The sequence below is a fragment of the Nothoprocta perdicaria genome, unplaced genomic scaffold (assembly GCF_003342845.1).
Source record: "Nothoprocta perdicaria isolate Ctin4 unplaced genomic scaffold, notPer1 scaffold_40, whole genome shotgun sequence".
NCBI classification, from domain to species: Eukaryota; Metazoa; Chordata; class Aves; order Tinamiformes; family Tinamidae; genus Nothoprocta; species Nothoprocta perdicaria.
Genome location: NW_020455644.1, coordinates 1,637,530 through 1,662,765, shown reverse-complemented (window position 1 = coordinate 1,662,765; position 25,236 = coordinate 1,637,530). Strand labels below are relative to the sequence as shown.

At 38.4% G+C, this 25,236-nt stretch overlaps 1 protein-coding gene across 2 annotated transcripts in view; it reads left to right on the top strand.

The window, feature by feature from the left end:
* SLC4A7 (solute carrier family 4 member 7) overlaps positions 1 to 25,236 on the top strand; it is a 56,419-nt gene that overhangs the window by 5,163 nt on the left and 26,020 nt on the right. Inside the window, exons 2-7 of one of the 2 annotated variants that reach the window (XM_026045561.1) lie at positions 3,214 to 3,295; positions 13,837 to 13,980; positions 15,258 to 15,393; positions 15,849 to 16,009; positions 18,121 to 18,309; positions 20,984 to 21,343. In XM_026045561.1, the coding sequence (XP_025901346.1) occupies positions 3,214 to 3,295; positions 13,837 to 13,980; positions 15,258 to 15,393; positions 15,849 to 16,009; positions 18,121 to 18,309; positions 20,984 to 21,343 (1,072 nt within the window). The remainder of the gene's footprint in view (positions 1 to 3,213; positions 3,296 to 13,836; positions 13,981 to 15,257; positions 15,394 to 15,848; positions 16,010 to 18,120; positions 18,310 to 20,983; positions 21,344 to 25,236) is intronic. The other variant, XM_026045562.1, reaches the window with a different exon arrangement.

The following is a 25,236-nucleotide window of genomic DNA, read 5'->3' as shown; positions in this document are numbered from 1 at the left end:
ACAATTTAGACTTAGTTTTAAAACACACTTTGATGAAGCATAGAGTGCTCCTACCATTTTATTTTTGGTGTTAAATATTCAGAGTGTAGCTAYGCTGTAAGGTGGTGCCCTTTGTCACAGTCCTGTATTGGGTACTCCAGGCACACTCTGTCCCTGGAGCTCCTGTGAGCTGCTCCAGACCTGCCTCTAAGAGGCTCTCCAAAGGAGTTGCCTTCTCTCTAGAGAAAAGAGTCTTGGACTGGTTTAAGTTGCTGTTTAGAAACTCGGTGCTTTTGCTATGCCTGTGCTGACACCTAGATGCCCTGTTTTAATACAAACACTAAAAACCTTTGAATTGTCCCCCTTTCTCCCCCACAAAGCACTTTCCTTCTGCTATCAAAGAGCTAGTGGGCAATGTGCTGCACAATGCAAGTATATTTGATTTTCCCCACCCCTTTCCTTTCTCTAGGTAAGCGGCAAGGGTGCCCGCCCAGGCACATTTTCCACCATTAGACATTCCAGTCTTCCCTGGATAGCAGGATTGTTGAACAGTCATCATGACTGATAATGTGAGTGGAGTGTGAGGCACTTCTGGCTATTTGTTTGACTGCAGTAAAAGGGAAATTCCTCTTTTCTCTCTGGCCGAAAGGGATGTGAAAATACAGGTGATGAGAGGAGTCCTGGCAGGATTCCTCTAGAGCAAAGAGTATTCAAACATCTGTCTGGCCTGCAACAGTTAGGAAGGGGGGTTGTTTTCATGCTGTTGTAAAATCACTAGGGAAATGGGTCAGAAGACCAACAGAGAAGACGCATACAAAGCACACGGGGCTGAATATGAAGGTTACTGGAAGKTTGCATCCTTAGGATCTCTGCAGGTATTCAGGAGTTGTCGGTAGGAAGAAGTGTGCGTGGGGTACGTGTAGTTTAGTGTAATCAGGGTAGAATTCCTGGGAGTGTTTTTGTTGTTTGTTTTGTTTTTTTTCTTCTAGTTTATGTTTTTTTGCCTCTGGATCTTTTTGTTTTGTGTTTTCATTTATTTTTATAATTGACCACCTCCTTGTAAAACAAACCCAAGCTCAAGGCTGTCACTGGCTTTAAACTCCAGGCCACCTTGCTTGGCGCTTCCATCAGTTTTCTCTCTTTTATCATCTCCTCAGTAGAAATGTTACATGCGTTAGGCAGAAGTTAATCTGAAGTTTTACTTGAACCTATCTTTGTTAACTGGTTTTGTGCATCTGTGGGGTTACCATAGGCRGTTTCCCATGAAATCCCTGGTGAGCTGCAGAGGAACGCTCGCTGCGGTGATGCTGCTGTGCTCACTCGTTGCAAGCAGTTCCTCCTCACTCGATGAGCTTTTTTTAACATGTATAAACAAGGATGAATCGGAATGGAACATGTTTTGATTCAACAGCTGAAACTGTTTTCTCTCACCCTTATATCGCACGTGGACATGGTAGAGCTTCTATATTTACTGGAAACCTCTGCCCTACAGACTTTATTTTTAGCCGGGAAAATGTTGTAGCTTCAGCTTAGGTTTGTGGTGTTGCCTGGCCTAAGGTTAAAATGCCTTTTGGTGGGATTTGCTATCAGCATCGCACACAGTTACAGTAAGAATTTTCAAAGCTGAGACTGTACCTGAGAAGCTTTCTTCACGTGTGATATTTGGGGTTCTTGATGGTTTCTTCTTGGAAGAGCCCTTGCGTATGTCGAGTGCATGGTGCTGGCTGGGGCCGTGCGGGCACGCGTGCCTTCGCGTAATCTAATCTCAGAAGACGCTACTTTCACATGAGGCGCCTCCGCAGGCTGCTCCTGTATGTACAAAATTGGCCAGGTACCTCTGTTACTAAATTGAAAGGATGATTAATACAAATGGCATGGCAAGTGCTCCAGCAAATACAGTTTTAAAATGTTACTGGGGGAAAAGAGAACCTTGTTCTGCATGTGAGTTTTTTACTGTCTGCGGGTGTGTAACTTTCCTCCAGTACAGACAGTGTCTATGGAAAAACAGTGTCTTCCCGGGTTGCTGTAGAACTGTGAGTTTCGCCAACTTTCAGGCCTTTTGTTCTTTTTTAATAAAAAAAAGTGAAGGGGCAGGATAGAGCAAGAGTAGATGGCAGGATATTTCAGCAGCCTGTGTGGCTTGTGACCAAAAGCTGATGTGGATGAGCTTTTGATGGGCCTTTTCCTTCCCCGCCCCTTCCCCTCCATCTCCGTTAGATTTTATTAATCTGGTAGTTCCCAACTTGTGCCCCTTTGTTGCAGCAGGTCCTGGCAACGCTTTAGAGGTTGGCCTGTCGGGCATGGCTTTAGTTCAAGCTCACAAAGCTTTTGTTTGTCACCATCTGGAGTGCTGAAGGGTTGTGATTATTTTCTAAGGTGTGCGCAAATCTTGACTTCTGCAGGCAGTGGTAGTGACCAAATTACACCTTCTTTCTAGAACACTCCATCTTTAGTTCGTTCTTCTCCTGAAATGAATATCCTGCTCCTTGAAAWAGTGAAATCGGGAGCTTTGCAAAAGGAAATTCCATGACATTCAGAGTACCAGGGAATTTCCTCCCTGCTTTTCCATTATAACAACTTGAGCTTCTGTTCAGTGGTACTCTTAAAGGAGATGGCGTTAGGTTTCTGTAGACAGCATTTGTTTTGTGAGGTTTTTCAAGCCAGCTTCTGTGTTCTGTGTCCCTTCGTTCTTTCCACTCTTGTGCTTTATTTTTTTTTATTTTTTTTTTTTTTTGTGACACCAGCCAGAATTTAACTCGGAAATGGATTTTGTCTTTGTCTGTGTCTCTGCCTTCAATACTCTGGCAACTGAGTATTTTTCAGATGTGTAGGAGCATCTCAAGTATTTCAAAATTATAATTATTAGGTTTGCTAGTATAGGCATACATCATTATACTAGACTAGACATATAGACACATGTTGCTTTATAATCTTATGACATGTAGCTGACTAGTTTTACTATTCAAATTAATGTTTTCTCCATGTAGTAAGACATTTCTGTTCAGGACAGGATAGTGTTGAAGAATTGGTAGATATTTTGCACCATTTACTTCCTCAGTTTAGAAATTGAGCTTCTGTGATGTTAGGGAACTCTATGACAAACAGCCTCAAGATTTTAAGACTTAAGATTGTAAAATTGGTAAATGCAGCACTTTTAAAAGAATGATTACTGCAAAATATGCTGTTAAAAGAACAATTCTATTTAGTTTTAATTGGGTTTTCTTGTTTCTTCAGGGTCACGATGAAGAAGCTGTTGTGGATATGGGCAAAATCAGCTCTACTATCAACACAAACTTTGAAAAGGAAGAACTAGAGAGTAAGTTTGGTATTTTTCTTGCTTGTGCAAAAACATGCATTTTGCCTCAAGATTTATCTTCCCTGAAGTGCAACCTGTGTCACTCAGGAAGAGTGACAGAATTTTAAGGTCAGAATCAGAATTTTAAGGTCAGCATGAAGTTCTAGGAGTAAAACTAKTGAACTGCAGATGACTTGTGCTTTTTATGGTCATTAAGCAGGCTAATACCTACTGTTTCTTCAGAGCTGTCATTGAACAATTTATTTGAAAAGAACAACAACAAAACTCTTTATAAAGCAGCTCTCCAAGGAAAGCTTTACTTTTCAGATTACGAGTTGGGCTGTGATTTTTAGAAACCTGTTACTWTTGGCATTTATGTTGTTTTCCAGCAGGAGAGACGTAAAGCTCTGCAGTTTTAAAACTGGGGGAGTGGAGCCTGGATAAGGAAGGGAGAGAAGGGGAAAAGATTTGGTTTSTTTTCTGAAGTTGTGTCCTTGATGCACTTCAAATACCGACAGTGAAAGCAGATACAGGGCTGTCAGTTCCATGGGGGAGTTGTAAATTCTTCAGTATACGATCAGTTAAAATGACTATGGAATTATGTCAGTCTTTGTTATTTGACTCAGAATCCTTCACTAAGCAAAAAAATGTAGGTGAATCAAGTTTTATATAGCAAAATGTAGTATTGGATGTTTGATCTAAGATTTAATTTCCTATTGACCTGAAAAGGAAGTAGACAGGCATGATAATTCCTGGATGGTATTTAGTGATGCTAAAGGGGAAAAAATAAGAAGACTTAATATTGAGTTCTTATTTATTTACCTTTCATATTGAATTCTCTAAAGCTTAATTAATACTTGCAAAATGTTAGAAGACATCAGTAAATACATTTAGTGTTAAGTTCTGAAGGGATTGACTCCTACTGTCTCTGCCTGATGGAGCTGTTTCTAGCTGAGGAAAGGTGACTTTCGGGTGTTTTCACTTTAGGTGGTTTAAAGCGATTGGAAGGTCATTTAGAAAGTTTAAAACAACTCCTTCCAAAGCTGTTTGTTGCTTCTGCAGTCACACTCTTGCTCTGTTCCTTCCAGTGTGTTCCTGCTTTCTGTTCTGAAYTGACTATTTTGCTTCCCCACACAGTAAAGCCAGGGTAATGCGTTAAGCTAGCAGAACCTGAAACAGTCCTGACAATGGAAAATAATAACAGAAACTCATCAGCTGAGCACCCTGAGCCAGGCTGCCATGTAGATGGACGTGGGCCAATCCTGACAGGAAGCAGGAGGTGGGAATATAAACCTGGGAAGAGGTGGAGGCTGCAATACTGCCCATTTGGCTGAAGTTAAACTATTGAAACTGCTGCCGTGGTTGTTTCTGCAGTTAAATCTTCAGTGCAGGCTTAAACTCTTTTCTCCTTCGTTTCCATCTCCTGCTTTTCCTTGGAGGATGAGCTAGGAAGAACCTGTGTGTGATGCCGGTAGGAGAGGGCCAAGAGGGAGCAGCGGTTCAGCCGCAGTAGCTGCCCTGGGGCCGCAGGAGCAGCTGCAGCGCTGCCCTCGGCACAGCCCGAGCCCGAGCCGCGCAGCGGGACACAAGGTACTGGCCGCAGAAAGCGGGAGTTAAAGCTGCTTGAAGCAGTTKAAACACCTGTGTTAGTGTCGGGGGAAATAGCCCTGTTTTAGGTGGCCAAAGGAAAAAAGGTAACCCCAAACTTTTTGTTTCTGAAGCAGTTGAGACAAAAACTGCTATTGAAAAGAGGAAAATGCACCTAAAAGTTTTGTGAAATCTGCAGCTCCTCTTTTGGGAGAGCAGCATTTTAACCTACAGTGGTAGAAAGAAGTATGTATTATTTTGTTTCTTAATTTCCCATATTAAAATTTCTCAAGGGGGAAAAAATGTTTGCTSCAGTCACTAGAAAACTTCAGGTATAGTAGTGTTTTTTCATTACTGACTTGTGAAGGTTTTCTTGTAGGCATAGGAAGATCTGTACTAGCATGAAATTTAAAGATCTGAAACCGTCCCAGTGTTCTTATATCTCATCTCTTCTGATGATGGGAAAAGGAGCTCTAGGAATTTGGAACTGCTCCAGACGTGTATGTGTGTTAATTCACTTTCAAGGAGAGTCTGCAAGCAGTTAATTCAGATCAGGTGCGATGTGACACAGCTCTTTGAGAATCAGCAATTGCAAGGATGACTTAACCTGACATATTTAAAACCTATACAAGCTAATACTGACTGGTTTGATGCTGTGTAAAGCTCAGGTTTACTACTACAGTATAGCTTTCTTCAGTGYTGCCAGTATTGGAGGTTTCTATTTGCTGAAAATTCTGTGAGGAAATCTTGATGGAAAGAGCACCAGTTACTATAAGGGGAAAAKAAATCTTGGAGTTAGAGCTTTGCCATGCTTGTGTTCTCTTCATAGTGTTTGAGGAAAGYGTGGTGCATACCCAGAGTGGCTTAGGTTAGACATGAGCTAATGGTTTCATAAGTCTCTTTCAGTAAAAGACAAGTGATAAACTGTAGTTGTGGGCAAACTGTGCCTGTATTAAATCAAGGTTCTGCTCCCTACTGGGAGTGAAGAACTTTGCTATGAAATGATAAGTTCACAGATCTTTTTTTAATTTAGAAGTGTATTTAAGCAGAGCTTTCTATAGTTCGAACAGTTTGGTTTRATTTGATAGCATGCCCTGAAAGCCTGGTACTATTTTTTTATTTATGGGTGCTCCAGCTTAATCAATTCAGCTTGATTTCTAGGTGTATTTACTATATCCCCAACCTAAGAGAAAAGAGATATATTTTGTTATAACTGCAGGCCAGTTATTGGTGCAGTAAATATAAGGAGTTTACACATAATAGAAGTCTTGTTCCAGAAACAATCCCGGGTCAGGAATATCTGTCTCGGTAGACAGGTTTTCTGTGGCATGAATCCAAAAAGCAACTTTCAAGAGTTAAGATAACTTAGTAGTTACTCTGCTAACACTGTCCTGTGGCAGGTGGAAGTAGTGTTTACATTTCAAGTGACCCTCTTATCCCTGATGCCTTCCTTGAGGGCTTAGTCTGTTTCTACCTTKAAAAAAGCAGCTGTGCTTTCCAGTTAATCTTGGTTGATAAAAATACATGATTAAATAACCCCCACTTTTTTATGTCTAGAAGTTAATGTTGTATGAAGTAGATCTTGCAGAGCAAGCATGTTTGTTGAAGTTGTATRTGTGGTGAATAGCTAGAAACTTTCAGTATTATGAGGAAGCTCTGGGGAGCCAAGAGAATTTCTGCTGCAATTTGTAGTGACGTATACTGCTAATTTAAGGCCCTTTTTTTTAGGGGGRGGAGGAGGTGATAAATGTAAAATTATTCTGCCTCTTAGATGCATTTAAATTGCCGCTGCTAAGAAATCTTAAATAGTTCCTGTAAAATCCTTCCAAGAGAACAAATTGTCCGGAAAAAGAGAAACACAAGTAATGTAACAGAACTTATCATAGCCCCCGACATGTAAAAAATGTGCTTAGTCTTTACATTTTTTGTGTTCTGTAATAAGCTGTGCTGATCTAGACAGACAGAACAGAACAGGTTTCTCGTGGTTCCCAAACTATGGAATGCATATGTCAAGTTTTAAAAGACCCCATGATGGCCCTGAAAAGAACCCAGATTAAGAGGGGAAAAAAAAAGGAATTTTGAAAGCCCTTCCTTATGAAGTTGTATCCTTTAGGTGATCAAAAAGYGGGGGAAAAGAAGATGTGTAATTATTTCTTAATACAACAGTGATTTAGGATGGTCATTAATGATTCTCGCAGACTACCTTTCACCATGCTCTCTAATGATATCTCTGATTTGAAAAGGCCTGTCAGCTACTCAGTGGAAATTAAACTGACAGTAAGCAAAGCGTGTCTGTTTGGACACAGGCAGCCAGTCAGATATATTAGACATTAGACATGGTCTGAGTTTTGTATAGCATCAATGAAGTGTTCACTTGCACTTGTTACACTAACAGCTGTGCAAAATAATTCTTTTATCTTGAGCAAGAAATACATGTTAGCTGTTTCCAGCTCTATATAAATAAATAAATAAAAAACCTCTGAAGATATTTTACTAACCTGCTTCATGCAGTCCTGATGAARTGAATGTTGAAACTGGGTTGCATCTCTACACCTTTGTCACAYGTACACTGGAAATTTGCAGTCACACAATCTCCTATCTTTTTGCCATGGGAATCCTGCATTACACGGTTCACACCAGAGTTCCACATGACTTCTTGTCCTGTTCGTTGTGCAATACTTATTGCTTCTGTGTAGAAAGAATAACTTTCCCATTGAGTTTATCTGTGGTGCTCATCACTGTAGTTAGTCTTTAACAAATGCCATCWAAAGTGTTTACAGGTTCTTTCAACTCATGGGATAAATTTGGCTGCTTGATATACACATTAAGCTCAGTAGGGCATCCAAAGCCAATAGCTGTAATTTATAATATATTCTATAAATATAGTAAGAACAGCAAGTAAACATAATGGTATGTTGTTGATTTTGGAAGGTTATTTCTAAATTCCAGAACAGGCTTTTCAGAAGGTGTTTTTGATTCCGCAAAACAGATAACTCCCAAATTACTGAAAACATAAAATGTGTATTAGTGTGCTACGTTACTTCTAGATTACTAGGAAGACATACTGTAAACGCCTGGCGAGTGAAACTCAAAAGGGTATTTGAGAACAGAAAACTTCTGCTTATTTTATTTCTCTCTCTTTTGAAGACCTTCTTATTTGCAGAGTGGTCTCATGGGCTGGAGAACCCTTCTGCATACCCCAGCTTATTAGTGGTTGGTGACGAGAGGTTCTGTGTCTCGCTAAAGCAGACGTTATCCCAATTTGCAGGCTAAGTTGCGCTGAGCAGTAGTATTTGCACTGAAACTAAGTCTAGCTCTTGTGCATGTCTCAAGTCATTCATTAGATTATGAGATAGTTTTCCTGATTTGATTTTTATTTTTACTGAGGAAGACAGTATATAATATTAAGAAATGCATATGACATTCCAGTTAAAAATAAAGTAGATCTGCTCAGAGAAAACAGCTGCTGTAAGGACTTTTATTTATGTGAGATTATAGTCTTAACTTTTGCTTTATGGGAAGCCTAGATGAGTAACTTCAGTGGCCTCTGTGTGGGTAATGGGAATCAGAGCAACGTGCTGTAGCCGTGTTTCCGTCCTTATACGCGCGGTTTAGGGCACAGCATCAGTGTGTGAATCTGGGCATGYCTCTTTGAAGGAGGTGAAGCAGAGAATGAAGTGTGTAGCTGCTCCAGTTAACGTATCCGGAATGTGATGGGAGGAACAGGAAACGTGCTTGATTCTCTGCAGCTGAAACCCGGTTACTTGCTGCTGCTTGGTGGCTTTCTGTGACGTTTATCTGTCCATACTTGGACCTTTAAAAAAATAACGTTTTTTAAAAATTGCATGTAAAAAAAGTGGATAAACCTATGACCTGGGCATATGGATATCCGAAGTCTTGCTGAATGGATGATTTTTTTCTCCATTTGCAATTAATTGAAAGCTAGTGTTTCACAATAATTAAAGCTTTTAAAACGTGGAATGTTTTGAATTTGATTTCTGTCTATTTTTTATGCTATGARTGAGCAATAAAAGCTTATTTTTCCCCACCTCCCTTTCTCCTCAAACGTGACTTACCTGAGGCAAGAATTCTCTTTATTTAGTTAGTTAGTTTATAATTAACTAGAAGGATCAGGAAGTAGATGCATTTCATGGGGATGGTTCAATTAGTCTTAATGAAAATAGATATGATAGTTGTAGGAGAGAGGCATCTCTAATCAAATTTGTGACAAGAATATGTTTGACGTTTTTTTTTTCTTCCAAACCCATCTTTCGAAGTGCTGTGCTAGTACAGTGTTAGCAGCAGGGAGCCCTGGTTTCCCTACCAAGCCTTGAGGAGGCCTTACAGTGCAGATTGCCTTAGTCATTGACAAAGAGCCAACCTTGGATTTTCAGGGAAGTTTTTCTTGCTTTTGCCTGTTTCTAGGTTTCCTCCCCTCCAACAAAAAAAGCTCTTTTGTAGTTCATTTCTGCTCTGTACTCTTCTCCTGAGCACTGCCAGCGGAGGAGCCTTGCAGAGGATCTTCCAGCTCAGCAAGGCAGTGGCTTCTACCTCCGGACTGTTCCCGCACGCCGCAAGGGCAGCCAGTGCCCTCATCCCGCACCTCACACTGGCCCCTGTCCCAGGCAGGAGCCACCAGCGCTGGCACGGGACAGGCAGTGCCAGAACCCCCGCAGCCGTGYCTGCTGGCACCAACAAAGCTTTTCCTCTTATAGGTAGCACCTGCRTGCTGCATCAGGAATTACTGACAGTGCCTTCTTGAATGTCACTGCTTATGTGAGGCACAAATATTCTGTACGTTTTTCTCTCACAGCTGTCCCTAGTAGCTCACAGCTCATTCAGAGTGTGTAGAAGAAACCCCCTCCATGTATGGTGCAAGTTGGGGTATTCCTTGCTTCTGCCAGCCAGCATAATAGGATGCTGGCCTGGGCTGTGCTGAAGGAAAACGCTCTTTATACTGAGCTCTTCAGCGTGTGCTGTACRGGTAGAGATGGTGAATCGCATGTTTCGATCATGTGCGCCCAGATATTTTAGGCAAAGACCGTGTTGTTGGATGCTCTTGACTACTAGGAAGTGCTGGAAGAATCCAGGGGAGGGCACATAAATTTTAAGGTTCTGCGATCTGCATTATGGAGAAACTGTGGGCTCCAGATGATATGTAACTGTCCTGTGAAACAATGTGGGTGGTGTTTTGTTTGAATTATTATTCCTTTATATGGATTAATTAAAATTTTTTGATTTCAACTACTTCATTCTGAAAACAAGAAAAAAAAGAATAATGTGTCAAGTCATTCTTTTTCAGTTGTTTGGTTTTTTTCTGCATAATATTTAGGGGAAAAAATAGCAAAAATACCTTGATGATAATAGAGCTTGTGTAGCATCAACCTTGCACAAYCCAGGCAGTTACACTGAAATGCTAATATTCCTTTTTATTGTATTAATTCCACAAGAAAATGATTTGATTCTTTCTGGAGTACTTTTTGTGAGGGAGAAGTTCATAAAATAAGCTACAATAAAACTGTTTATTTTAAAATACTTGACTCACAATTTTAACTGCCAACATTATATTGTGCATTGACTTAAATAATTCAGAAACTTGGTATTACTTTTAATTAAAAAAAAAAAGGAGAATTTAATTAACAGCATTTTCAGTGAATTTTCTTTTACTCATTGGACTTTAATATGAATGAATGGGATTTAAGAAAAGGGAGGAGAAGACTCTCATTGTTTTTAGATTTCATTTTCTCCAGCAGAGGGTTGGAGTCTAATTTTTGGATTGTGACAGGATCTGCTGGCTCTCACTCTACTTRTGTCCAGCTAAGATTATTTTTCCCATTTGTATTGCTTCTAACTTATTAAGCGTATCTATGACTTTTAAACAGTATTTAAATAAAAGTTTCTATGTGAAATAAATGATCTATATTGTGGTTGGTATCTGAAGCTATTTGGAAAGTACTAATTCTTAAAGKGATTTGTCTTCAGCTGCCTGTTGGGAGCTTACAGAGAAGATGGTATCAGGCTGTTGGTGGAGCCACAYAGAGAAAGGATAAGGGGGAAGGCCACGGGATGCAATACGGGAGATCATGATTAGATACCAGGAAGAAATTCTCTCTGAGGGTGCAGTTAAACAYGGGAATAGGAGACCCAGAGAGGCTGTAGAATATCTGCCCTTGAAGGTCCTCAAAGCTGCCTGCCTGTCATCCTGAGTAACCTGATCCAGAAATGGCTTCCACTTGGAAGTTAGTCTTGCTTTGAGTGAGGAGCAGATGACCTCCAGATGTCACCACTGTAATTGGCATGTGATCGCTGCAGTTCAGATTTCTAAGTAACAGAACATGAAAACGTATCATGTTCTTTTAAGTTGATTTTCTTTGCTTTCCCCTCACTAGCATGGGAAACATGTACAACTTTAYACAAAGTTTAGAAGGCTTCTAGCTAAGAAAATGATTGTTAGAAGAAAGCAAGCTCTGTGTGAGAATTGCACTGGTAGATTTGCCACATCAGAGTGTTTTTGAATGCCTGTTTTTGATCTCCCTAGGACTTTTGAAGTCTGCTCTTACTTTTTAGTGGCTGTGGGGAGAAATCCAGAAACCCTCACAGAGTTTTCTCTTGTGTTTGTCAGTGTTACAGGGCTTCCCTTTAAGCTGACTGAGGGATGAGAACAGCCATGTGACTGGGACACATAGCAGGCTTCTACATTTCAATTTGTTTCATGCTGGTAATGACCTTAACGAGTAAATACCCTTGGTGGATTTGTGCAGCTAAGCTTGGATAAAGTCATGTTAGATTAAATTGAACAATTATCTCTGGAGTTCTACATTACTAAATTTAGTATCAGGCAGTCTACTAATTCTATTGATTATTGGTTTAAAGTAATTCTGTAACAAGCTTTGCTTGGGAGCAGTAGGATGGTGCAGGTGTTCGTGTGAACGAAGGTTTGAAGGTCATGTTGTTTGAAGCCTTTAAAAACAGTGTTCAAGGGGTAAGTTGGCATTCCTTTTAGAAATAACAGCCGTGCAAGCAAGAGCAATGCCAGCCTTCTCAGAGTGAAAGAGTGAACTTTTTCGTCATTCCTTTTGTTGCTTTATTTATTTACATATTTATTTTATTTTTTTTGGCATAGGTGAAGAGAGCTGGTAATAGTTCTGTCAAGTTCACTAGGAATGGAGAAAAAAAAATCCTGTTCTTCATTTTCTTGTAAATTGGGCTATTAACTAATCTTGATCTGTTCGTCTTTGATTATACTTTTCTGAGTAATGAAGCTGAAGGAACACAGATCTGCTTAATCCAACTACCTTTATTTTCTAGAAGGCCGTTCAGTGCTCTTCTATGTGAAGTTAAGATTTAAGCTCGTCTAAGTGTTACTAGGGTGCGACATGTTTGTGTGTTGTCTTGGTTGTCTACCCAACAATCGTAGTTCTGGACAGCCTAGGTAAGAGTAGAGATCTTTTAGCTCATATATCAATTCTGTACCAAAAAAGTGCACTTTTCACCATTGTTGGTGCATTCTTAGGCTTCTTAGCAGGGACTGACTATTCTGTTYGGAAGAAATGAATAGTAGAAGTTTCTCCCTGGGTATAGGGCTGAGGAGACCTCAAGGAGAGTTGATTTTGCTCTTAGATGGAAACAAATCAGCTGTTCTATGGTTTAATTTCAGAGTTGGTCAAAGTCCCAGTCAGTCTCTAATTAGAACTTGTGTTGGAAGTGTGTCCAAAATCTGGCTTTGTAATTTAAAAAAGAGTCCTGTTCAAATTAATTAAACATTGAAAGCATTACTGATTATTTTTTTCCTTTTGTGTCACCATAAAAGTACTATTTTATTGAAGTTCTATGTCTCATAAATTAAGCTGAGAGATTTGTTTCAAAGGCAAGTTGCACGTGCTAGTGCTTTTTATTCCTGGAAAGCAGTTGGTGGAGTTCTGTAACGGTCAGAATATTTCCATAACCTTAATGCACAGCCCTGCATATACAGCGTCCCAGCTCCTAGGGCTTCCTCCTTGAGAAATTTGCTGAATTTGCGTCTCTTAAGAGCTGGAAACCCACTTCCTTTTCCTTTCATTAATGTCAGCCTTCTGTAATAACTTTTATAGGATGAAACAAAGTATTTAGCATTAACCTCTAGGCTTGTAGTTAATGTGTCTCTTCCTGCGATTGTTTGTTTAAAAAGGAATTGAAAAGGTTATTGTATGTGCCAACTCCATTTAGAGAGGCATGTCAGAAATATGTTCATAACAGCTTGCTGATTGATTCCTGTTGTCAAGTTCTTGGTGAGTAATGTTGGCATTAATGTGAAAGGCCAAAGGAAAAATAAATTCAAAATAAATGCTACAGGAATGCATTTATCCTTCTGTAACTTTTTACTTTTTTCTTCCAACCTTTTAAAGATCTTAATTTGAGGATGTGCAAGCCAAGTTTATTGAAGGTTTGTATAATCTTTTGAGTGTAAGTTTCCAACTGCCTGTTTGGCTCTTAAATTGATATTAATGGTATTTTTCAGTGTTGAGGTCACCTGGATGCTTCATGTGACATTTTAAGTTATGGGTCGTCTCTTAATGAAGTTCATAAACTGAACTGTGGGATCACATTTTGCCCATTGTAGTCATAATCCTGATAGACTGACACTCCTAGCAAAAGAAAGGAATGTAAGTTCACAGTGTTACCAACAGTTCCCTGGGGTTTATCAAGTAGCCTCTCCAAAGGTTAAGAATCATGGTTATTTTTCTACATTCTTTGTTTCATATCTGCATTCTTAAAATGTTCTTGTTCAATTGGTGGTGGCAATCAGCGTGGTACTACGTTGACACCTGGCACCTTCATTGGACCAGTATTTTTTCTTRCTGTCTTTGCCAAATTCTTTCTGATTGCCTTTTGACTACGACCAACTCTTGTGTTCCTGACTACAACACTAAAGTTTTGCAAGAAATTGCTTTGTGGCTTGTTTCGTTTAATTGTTCCCTCCTGCACTTTCTTGCAAGGCCACAGAGCTGTCTATATCGGCGTTCACGTGCCCCTTGGCAAGCAGGGCCGTCGTCGGCACAGGCATCGTGGGCACAGGCACCACAGGAGAAAAAAAGAAAAAGAAACTGACAGAGAGGATGGTCGAGAATCTCCGTCTTACGGTAAGAAATAGGTTGTGTAGCTTGTGTCACTTAAGAATAAGTCAATAAATGTTCTGTGCTTAAAACATTTTTTGGTAACACTTTGKTTTTTTTCTTACTAAAATTACGCTTTCTGGAACTTTTGATTGCTTCTTTTTTTCCCTTATTTTTTGAAACTTTCTCAGTTGGAGCTGTTGGAGAGCAGATGTTGGAGCTAATCTTATTAGTTGCCAGGTGATTTTAAATTGTGCTGATACACAAGCAAGATACATAAACCGAAGTGTTTCTAGGTTACTGAACTCTCAACTAAAAAAGGATGCAGACCAAAATTGACTCTCTTGAGTCCAGGTTGGGTCAAAGCACAGCTTGCCTCTCACTGCACTAAGCACCATATGGAGTCAAAGTGTTTTTATTCCACACTGATAGTTRAAGCTCATTCCTGAAAGTGGTGTTACTGCAGCACTTTGCTCCAGAGCAGTAGTGCCCCCTTCCTGTGCTTCTGCCCCAGGGCTTGTGGCTCTGCCCCAGGGTGCCTAGCCCCAGGTTGAGCCCTTCATCACAGCGTAGGGAGCCCACGCCAAAACGTGCCGCGTGCGGTTAACTGCGGGCAGGCTCTGTGTGTGTTCTGTGCGTACGGCGACAATCGAAGGCCTCGGGTCTTCTGGAACTACAGGGAAGAGCCTTCTGGAAGGGCCTTCAGAAATTATTGGAAATTATTATTATTTTTATTTTTATAGTATAATTAGAATGAAATAGTATGTAGCTTTTCTAAAGAAAAAGGGTGGGGGCAGCAGTTTCACTGCAGTTYATGTGTGTTTGCATAAACTGATGCTTGTAAGACTCTGTAGTCAACTGTAATGCAGTCACTCTTTATTTGATTTTTTTTTTTTCATTTTTAGTACAGATTTCTTGCACATAATTGTTGAAACCTGGCCTTGAAGTGTATTTATTTTTATATTAAAATATAATTTGAGGAACATTTACTGGAAATACTGAAAACATTTTTGATTTACAAAGAGGGGGAAGGYTTCTCAGTTTATAGAAGAATATGCAATCGTATTACCAAGATTCATACGTAAATCTCCATTTTTTTTCACTTTGTTTTCAGGAAAAAGAAATGTAAATTTTTAGAAAGGCTCCCTTTTCAAGAAGTTTCCGTGTTTGTTTTATTTCTGACCTCTCTTCATGTGACTCTTGTGCAACTAGTTTCTGATAGAGAGCAGGAAGCTTGGCTGTTATGTGTTGTGTCCCATGGGAAGTTTTTTTTATTATCATTATTTTTTCGTCTTCTATTCAAGACACACCATCCCAACGAGTGCAGTTTATCCTGGGTACTGAAGATGATGATGAACATATTCCCCATGATCTCTTTACTGAAATGGATGAACTTTGCTTCAGAGATGGAGAAGAATATGAATGGAAAGAAACTGCTAGGTAAACAAAAAGCAGATGCTCTCGAGGTATTACTTATAGTKATGCTGTTTCAGGGAAGCTAGGTCAAGCTTAAGAGTTTTTTTGAGCTATAGGAGTTAGTTATTTGATTCAAGTTCAATAAATCAAAATGCTTTTTCTTTCTGTCCAACTTTGGAACAACTGATGTGGTGTCTCCATACACTCTTCAAGTTTTGGATGGTGCTGTGTTGATTTACTGAAGGTTGATCTTGCCAACCATTTTTAGAAGGTGTTGGATATGAACACGGAGCTTCTGTATTCACTACTCAGGCTCACCCGTGTCTACTGTGTTATCTTAGAAAGTGAGAACTTGTAGGAGCTAGTGGGTTTTGCTCTTCTGTCTTACACAGAAGTCAAGGAGAAGGATGGGATCATTTGTCATATTACTTTTCTTATAGGAGAAATGCCATATAAATGTGTTTATGTATGCATTTCAGATGGCTAAAATTTGAAGAGGATGTTGAAGATGGTGGCGATCGATGGAGCAAGCCTTACGTAGCAACTCTGTCTCTGCACAGCCTCTTTGAGCTGCGAAGCTGTATTCTTAATGGCACGGTCATGTTGGACATGAGAGCAAACACACTAGATGAGATAGCAGGTTACAGCAAAACTTCTTTTGAAATATTTCTAAATTTTAATCTAAACTTTAAATGTCTTGGCAATTTCTCTTTATATTCTTGAAACTTCTGCATTGAAGGTATGTGCAGATTTACTGCAATTTTTCTTCGTCTGGWTGTAAAGGGCTGATACTTCAAACCTCACTTAACGATGAACAATCTTGGATGAGTAGGACCTCTTTTATTACATATTTTAAGTTGAGGCCCAGGATTTTCCTTTATATTCCAGTCCCTGAATGTGTTCTTTGTCTTTGTTTCTACAGATAAAAAATTAAATAACATTGTAGGACTTATTTGTGCAGTTTAGTACCATAACTGTTAATCATTGCTTGGCTGATCTTAGAATGATGCCATTAGGACAGTTGAGTGTTGCACATCTGGTATTTTTTTTCACCTTTAGAAGAGGTGAGCAGAAATAATCTTGTAAATATTGTTTGACCTAATATGTTGATTGTCTTCCCTAATCACTCGGCCTTAATCATTTTGAGTATTGCAAAATCAGGTTTGAAAACTGTCATGTATATTCCTGCTTAGCTTGGATGTCTGTGTGGACTAGTTTTATTTTATTTTCCTGCTATCTCTTGCTACAGGTWCCAGAGTGGAATGCTCTACCAAGAATCATGCTAAGGTGTAGGACCGACTAACTTGTATTTAAGGGACAAAGTGTTTTAACCAAAAAATTTGCACACAATTTTTTTTTTTTTTTGCAGTCCTTGAAATTCCCTCAAGAATTCGATATTCTCTTCCTATTTTCCTGACTTAAATAGGAATGTTCGAAACATAGTTYGTAAATGTAGTGTTTTGCTTTTCTCATAATTGTAGCCATAATCTTGGTGTATATAAGGAAAAAAAAAAGTTAAATCCTCTATGAACATCGGGTTTTTATAATAGCAGATATTTTAGGTGGACCTAGGATGTACTGAGAAGTTGTCTGAACTTGTCTCAAGCTAATTCTCTGTGCTATTATGAAAGCATGTGGGATAGCGACTTTGATACAGTATGAAGTATCTTTGATACAGTATGAAGTAGTAAGTTTTCTTGTTCCCCTGAGCAAGGAATATGTAATAGATACTCTTGGTTCACATTTATGCAGGAGAAAAAGGTGAGAGGTTTTCTTTTCAGAAATTATAGCTGCAGGTGGTATGTTATAAAGCCAGCAACCCTGAAGAAATCTGTGTAGTGATGAAGACTTCATTACATGTAACTTTGTAATGTATTTGGAACCATCAGCTTTTTCATTCTGAGAAGTTTGGTGTCATTGTAGGTTACCAGTACAGCTAAATTCTTGATACACGGATTGAGAGAGATAAAATATGTTTTCCAAGTTCTGTGTCACAGAGGCTTATGTTTGTTTGAACAGTTAATTAAAAAAAAAAATTCTAAGAAGTCACAGGAGATAATTTTTCAGATATGCAGTCGTTCATTCCTAAATTTGAGCATACAAATAAGCTTTTGTTTTATGCTTCCTCTTCTACGATATGTGAACCACATRGCATCAGGGAGGGAGTCCCAGGAACTTAGCATGCTTAAAACTGACAGGAGATAAATAATTCATCTTAGTATATAGTAACTTTTCCTTTAATATAGTTTTATACTTTCAAAATACAAAACCCCAGATTAAGATTGTCTTAAGGAATTGAGCAGGAATTTCTTCTCCATTGTGAGTTTGCCTTAATGTGTTATATTCTGAATGGAAGTTGAATATGTAGATGAAAATGTTTTTTTTGTTTTGTTTTGTTTTTCCCCTTTCTTTAAGGAAGTGGCAGTTAAAATTTGGAGTAAATGAACAAATTACAAAAAAAAATACAAATTAGAAAACAGTAAACAACCTGTTTCTTAAAATGGTGCTACTAAAATACTTTTTTTTTTTTTTTTTAAAGATTGATATAACTGTGCTTTGTTTATTTACACATTTGCTTGTCCAGGGATGTCTTTGAAAACGCATTGTCAATTTCGGAAGTTCACCGCCTCCTAATTTAATATTTGTATGTGAATTGTGGCAACTGCAGTGCTCAGGTGTGCAAAGCGATAGAGATTTGATAGCCATAAATATAGTTTTCAATTTTATTCTTTTTAATTATTATTTATGTAGATATGGTTTTGGACAACATGATTGCCTCTGGCCAACTGGATGAATCCATAAGAGAGAATGTAAGAGAAGCTCTTCTCAAAAGACACCATCACCAGAATGAGAAAAAATTCAGCAATCGGATCCCCCTCGTTCGATCTTTTGCAGATATAGGCAAGAAACATTCTGACCCTCACTTGCTTGAACGAAACGGTGAGATAAGTTGTAGCATCCAATTTGTTCTAACCTGTTAAATAATGTTCTCACTGGGAGATGAAGGAAAATTCAGCTGATGATAGCAGATAAGTGTTTCCTTCTTGATAAGCAAGGAATGAATGTCTTTGTGTGTGTAACAATGGACGTTCCTGTATATTTCTGAATTTACTCARACTCTTTGCCCTGCCTGTGTAAATGGCATGCATTGTTATGAAGYGTAGAAGTAGACTCACATTGGATCTAATACTGTTTGGGATATGCTTGAATRAAATGTGTAATGCTTAAGGAATTTCAGCATTTTGGTATAGCTTTTTATGTTTGTCACCTAGGTCCTACTCGCCTGTTCAATTTTGTGTACTAGAGATTTTTTTTATACTGATGTCATGAATTCAGTGATGCTCAAAATTACTATTTTTTGTGTTGTGTAATTTTTAGTTGACTGGGAAGACTTCGCTGTTCTTCATGAGGAAAAAAATATTTTTAGCCAGGACCCATATTTTTACCTTGCTTTGCATAGAATGATCTAACAGGAAGAAGAAAAAAACAAAAAGCGGGGGGGTGGAGAGGCATGGACACCTTTTTTTCCAGCATAGCATCTTACTACAACTAATTCTGAAAAATTCTAGAAGGTTAATACATTTCATCCAAAGTTTGGATGCAATGCATATTCCTAGAGAAGCTTACTTCTGTTCTTAAATATCTTATTCCCTGTTTCTATCTCTGTTCTTTCTGTTTCTCTTTCCTCATGTTGACTAAAACAGATATAATTGGATTTGGAATTTTTTTTATCTAGAGAACTTAATATTGATAACAAGTCGCTCCTTGAAATGAAGTTCCATTTAATTCCTGAAAGATGTCTCATTTCTTACAAGTGCTTCAATTAAAAGTTAATTTCATGGGTGCTCTGAGTCTGATACATTCTTGGAGTTCATCTGGCAAGTGTTCAACTCTTCAGATAGTATTCCTTAGTGAATATATGATGCCTACTCAAACATTTCACTGACAGTTTCAGAATTAGTTGTTTCTAGAATCAAAATAGTACATTTTTTGGCAAGAGCGTTCATATCTTCTGATTTTCATGTTTTGCTTAGCAAAATTCAGCATTTCAAATATAAACTTGGTTTTACCCATGCTGGAACATCTGTATTCCTCAACTGTAATTGAGATTTTAAGGTGTTTGGCTTTTCAGTTATTTTCATATGTTACTGCTACTTTCCAGAACCTTCTGTGCTTCTGCTATTCCCACAAAAGGTTATAGAATATATACTGATGTATTAAACCAATATAATATGAGGAACTTGCTGCCAGTACATACYTGTTACTTTTTTAAAATGCATATAGTCATCCTCTGCACAACTGGTAAAACCAACACGCTGTGTATTACATTTTAAGGCCCTGCTTGCTAGGGTTAGGTTACCTCATCTTCTTGACTCAGAACAGAGTCTACTGGCAGAACAGTCTCAGAACTGGCAGAACAGACTCAGAACAGTCTACTGGCAGAAATCTGATGTTGATAGTACATTAGTAGTTAGTATAGGAAAAAAAAAAGTTTTTTAGTATAGGAAAAAAAAAAGTTTTTTGAAGGATTATTGATCCTTCTAACTTTTAAAACTGTAATGTAGTCAGGCTTTAATGTTCATTTTAAATAAAATTTAACTCTATTGCCCACTTCTCTGTTGTTAGAGTTGGGAGGAAAAATCCATATAATTRTATTTTCTCGGGCATATTTCTGTCTCTATTTTTCTTCTATTATTATTCAAATAATATTATTCTAATATTTTATAGTCATTAAATTATTCTAGAGCTGTTTAAAGTGGTGGCCTCTGTGAGTGTTATAAAGAGTGCTCTTTATAAGCAGGCAGAAGGATGTCACTAATTTGTCTAATGTAAATACTGCGGTGATACATCCAGCCTCTGAGGGAGGGAAGCAAGCCTGTCTTCTGCTTAATGTGAGACAGTGGGATATTAAGACTGGGTAGGACAAAGTAATAGTGACTTTGGGAAAAACACGTCAGATCTTAGGCTGACTTAACATATGGGAATATTTGGTAAGTTAGAGCAAATGGAGATGGAGAAGGTGCTACATGGCATATCTGTGTGTCTTCTTCAGGAACTCTGTACGAAGACTGCAGCTGGCCCAGAGAAGTTAGCAAGAGTTTTTGTTGGAAGACAGGTTTAACATGATTAYATATGTTTGATCATGTTAATTTTGAAATTATTTTCATTTTAAAAATTGAAAGAACTCTTTGCATTTAATGGGTGTAGGTAATAATGAAGTCATGTATTGTTGGGATGGTGTTAATGGTATGGTATTAAAGGTTGATACTGAAGTAGCAGTGACAGGTTATTTGTCTAGGAGAATCTTAAGAATCTAAGTTGTTTTAAAGSTTTTTTTTATTTTATTTTATTCTTGTGCTAAACACCTTGCTGACTTGGAGGTTGTATTATCTTCTCCCACATCTTTTTGGCATTCTAATCAGTACTTACTTGTATTCTGACTTTCCTAATGTCTAAAACCAAATTTGCCCTGACCTGACTTGCATGAGTATGAAACTTTTGGGCCCTTAAAGCTTTCAGTTTACTGTGTAGATTGTTAATGCGTAACTTGTGTCTCTGATTTCTAGAATTTCCCTGTTGTCAGCCTCATGGTRTTTCATCTGTTTTGTCTCAGGGGAAGGCCTCTCAGCCTCCCGCCACTCTTTGCGAACAGGTCTCTCTGCCTCAAATATTTCCCTGAGAGGAGAAAACCGTTTGTCTCTTCTTCTCAATTACCTTCTTCCTTCTTCGAGAGCTGGGACCCCGGCAGCCTCCAGGTGCACAACCCCCGTTCCTACCCCTCAAAACACACCACCCGCCAGCCCTACCCTCCGCCACCCGCCAAGCTCGAGCGCCCAGCCCGGCCCGCCTCAGGGCGAGGAGCTGCTGGTGCCCTCCGCCAGTGACGATATTCCTTCAGTAATAATCCACCCACCCGAGGAGGACTTAGAAGTGCAGGAAGAGAAGACAGAGGAGAATATTGACAAAACACCAGGCAACTATCGAAACCTCAGCTGTCCATGTGTGATGCGCTCTGCATCTGGGTCACCTGCCTTGCGATGTTGTTAGCACAGAGCTTGGGCACAACTCCGTGTGATGCCTCTGCCTGCATGCTTGATCTCGCCGCGAGTCTGACCGTTTCCTTGTTCGGCACTCTTAACTTTTTTAGCTTTTTAACTAAAGCCAGCCAAAGTATTCTTTAATTAACCTTAACATGTGTACTTTAAAAAAAAAAATCCTCTTTAAGTCAGTCATATATAATCAAAATGTCAAAAATGGTGGCCTTTTTCTTTCATGTAAGCTCAATCCATGTCAGATGATCTTCTGATTTTTTTCCTCTTTATCATTGTCAGTGGATATAGTAATATTTTAGTATTTTAAACGTATATTTGTTGTCCTGACTTTAGTCTAAGACATAAAGTTTTAATAGGAATAAGGAAGGTATGAGGAAAGCTGTAGTAATCTGTATTGTTGGTAGTTTAGTTGCATCACCAACATTTTAGGCAGTTTTCTTTTTGCTTTTGTGCTATTACAAACCAGGGCTATTAAAAGTAGCAGAAGTTTATGATGAATGTGGCAGATTGCGTTTGTAGCCAATTGCAGGTAGATTTCTGCACTGGAGACTTCATTATTGTTTTGTAGTTTTTTATAAGCTAAGGGAATGTAAAGTGTAAAGTGAATGTAAAGTGAAAAAGTTTATGATTATAGGGCAGAGCGCAGCARTATGTTAGCGTGCTGCTATCTTGCAAGGAAGCAGACTGTGTTACTTCTATGTAAATGTAAGATTTAGATGAGTTTAAAAAAAAAAGAGGATGGAAACTGCTTAAAGACTTTGGTATTCTTCTGGCTAAGTCTTGTTTTTAAAGAAATCACTTTTCTTTTTGCCTCTTGTGCTGCTCCTGGATTATTTATTTATTTATTTATTTAGAGAAATGCATCTTGCTAAAATCTATCTTATACCAGTAGTGGTTTTTATTTTATTTATTTTTTWAAMMRKYMRRAWTWWTTYKKTTWMYTTTTTYYTTTTTTWWKKKKTTTTTYYTTTTTTTTTTGCTTGTTTGGCTCTTCCAACTTGGCTATTCATCTCCAAGCCAGAACCAGTTTCTTGGTGAAGAAGCACAGAGACGTTGTGTACAGCAGTGAAAACAGGCTGACCGTGGAAAGGTTTTTCTGCCTTTTCGCCTACTGCAGGCAGTTCACTGAACAGCACACTATGTTATAGGCTGTCATTTTGAGTGGAGTAGAGGCCCCCTCTTTACTTAAATTTAAAACAGCAAGCAAGTCTCTCTTTGCCTTCCCTATGGAAAATTAAGATAATTCACACAAAGGTCATTCTCATGGGTGATCTTTCAACGGTATTTAAAAAAAAAGAAAAATAAAGTAATAGATGTAATTGGTTTTGCAGTTTTTACTTTTACTCATCAGACAGGAATGGTAACATGTCAGACCTAAGACCTTTGGAATCCAAGAAAGAGCAAACAAATGTAGATGAAATGTAGATTTCTTGTTATTATTGCTGTTAAAACTTTCCACTATCTCCAGGTTGCYTTCACATGGATTTGGGGCCTCGAGGGAATGTTTCTGATCTCATCAAGGAAAAATTGGAAAGGATAGTTTTTCCAGAGATGAAGACCAGTAAAAGAAGACAGGCTGTGGGTGTTGGTGTTGTTGGTTTTTTTTTTTTTTTTGAGAGAGAGAGAGGTTGGAGTGAGGTGGGGATGCATCTTTTTTTCTCTTTTTTTTTTTTTTTTTTTCTCCCCTCCAACCTTTCAATTGAAGAAATCACATAACCACAGAAAGATGTGTTTTTCCTTCAAATGTCTTTGAAGATGCTCTCAGACTGTCTTCTGGGCTGTGACTGGACTGATGCCTGTTTTAGGAGGCAGATCCAGAAGGGTCCTCCACATGAGGAAATGTTCTTCCTTGTCAAAGGAAAATTTCTCTTGGTCCATATCATTAAAGATAATGATCTGTACTTCCTCCTTAGTAATTCAGAAGTTGGTACCCTGAATATTTTTCCACACCTTAATTATCGTGTTGGTTTTGTATCTGGTGAGCATCAGGAGCTGTGATAATTTTCTAATAAATGACTTCTACCTGGCCTCCTTCTATCCTTGGTCTTTTACTAGACAGACTTTTTTTTTCTCCTTGTAAGTAGCTGGAAGGCTATTGGACGTAGTGTGAAAGAGAGAAGGGGCGTATTTTCAAATAACTTTGTATTTTTATTACCCAGTCATTAGAACCATTAACTGATGATTTCCTTGGGTAGAACTGGCAGGAGAGGTATGAACGGATGAAGTTCAAGATTGTTAATTAACCATCATCATAAAATTTTATTAGTGTCTGTTTCCATTTTCCATTTTCATAAATTTTTCCATTTTCCATTTTCATAAATTTTACATATACGCACCTTACAGTGCGGGGACACATTGATACTTAGAGGTTGACCTCCTCTTAATTCCTCTGACAAAAGTTTCCTTGTTTGCTGAAGCAGAGGTACGAGCAGCAAATTTCAGTGTTTTTCTTGCTTTCTTTTTCTGTTTGATTTTTCTACTCTTCTTCCTCTGTTTTCTAGAGTGTTGTCAATAGGCTATTAAAATAAGTGACTAGAAAGCACATTTGCTCTTCAATGAAGGTGTCATTGGAAAGTACTTTTTAAGACTGCTTCAGAGTTTCAAGGCTAGGAGAGCTTGTGGAAAGCACTAGAAGAGCACCCGCTGGAGAACCATCCCACAGTTTTCTTTCAAAGGAAACAGTTTTGGAACTTAGGTAGTACCAAGAGTCCCGTGCATGCCTGATGATTCCTCAGTGCCTTAGTAAGACTACAGGAATTTTTGTCTCCATCTGGAAAAACTRCTAGGTAGTTACCTAGTTAGAACCAGCCTCTGAATTAGTGTTTACGGAAATGGAGAAGGTAGAGGAATAAACTGTTATTAGTCTGAGATTTGAGGAAGTGTTTCACTGTTGGAGGTAGTTTATTCTGCATTTTCATCAGTATAACGCAATGCAGTATCAGAGAATTTCTTGCTCAGAAAACAAGCAAGCACCATCTTCATACAAGCACAGCATTGCATCCAACTCTTAAGGAACAGTAAGGAAAACTTGGTTTAAATAGGACATATTTCTGTATCAGTGCTAAAAAGGATGAACCTTGACTGTAACCATTCAATGAAATTATGGASCCATATTTTAAAAGAATCAATATCACTTTAGCACTATTAGTATTTGTAAGTAATAAATTACCTGCTGCTTAGTATGTGGCAGTCTAGGGATGAAACYGAGATCACTGTTGCTATGCTCATTTGAGAAAATAACCTTTTTTTGGCTTTCATTGATTGTGCACATGGGGGTCAAACCAGATAGGTTGCAGAAATGCCCAGTAGACTTGCTCGCTATCTTCCTCTTCATTGTCTCTCTACTTTTCATTCTCATAGCTGTGTGTTCTTGTTCATGGAACACTTAGGAAAATTACAAAATGATGTGTTATTACTTAGCTTTTATCATAAGCCTTTTATTGCCTTTATTGTTACGTGGGCGAAAATGTGAAATGACCCTGTTTTTATCTCTATATTTACTCYGATGTCACCCTCACTATTCTACTGTCATGAATTTCTAACACTTTGCTCTGTTGCCAAGTCTACAGATCTCTTCTAACATCAAAGCAACATCTCACTTAGTAGTCAAAGTTAATTTGACAGGTGGTTGATTGTAATTAACTCCTCTTGTGAGCAGTGCTACATCTCTGAGCAGAAGGGCAGAAAGTGATATTTTTGTTGTTTGTTGCTTTCAMTTCTTGAAAGTAGTATTTATAGCACTAGGTAATTACTTGTACATATTAGATTTTACAAAGGAAACTATGGCTTGTTAACTTCATTTGATTTTTTTTTT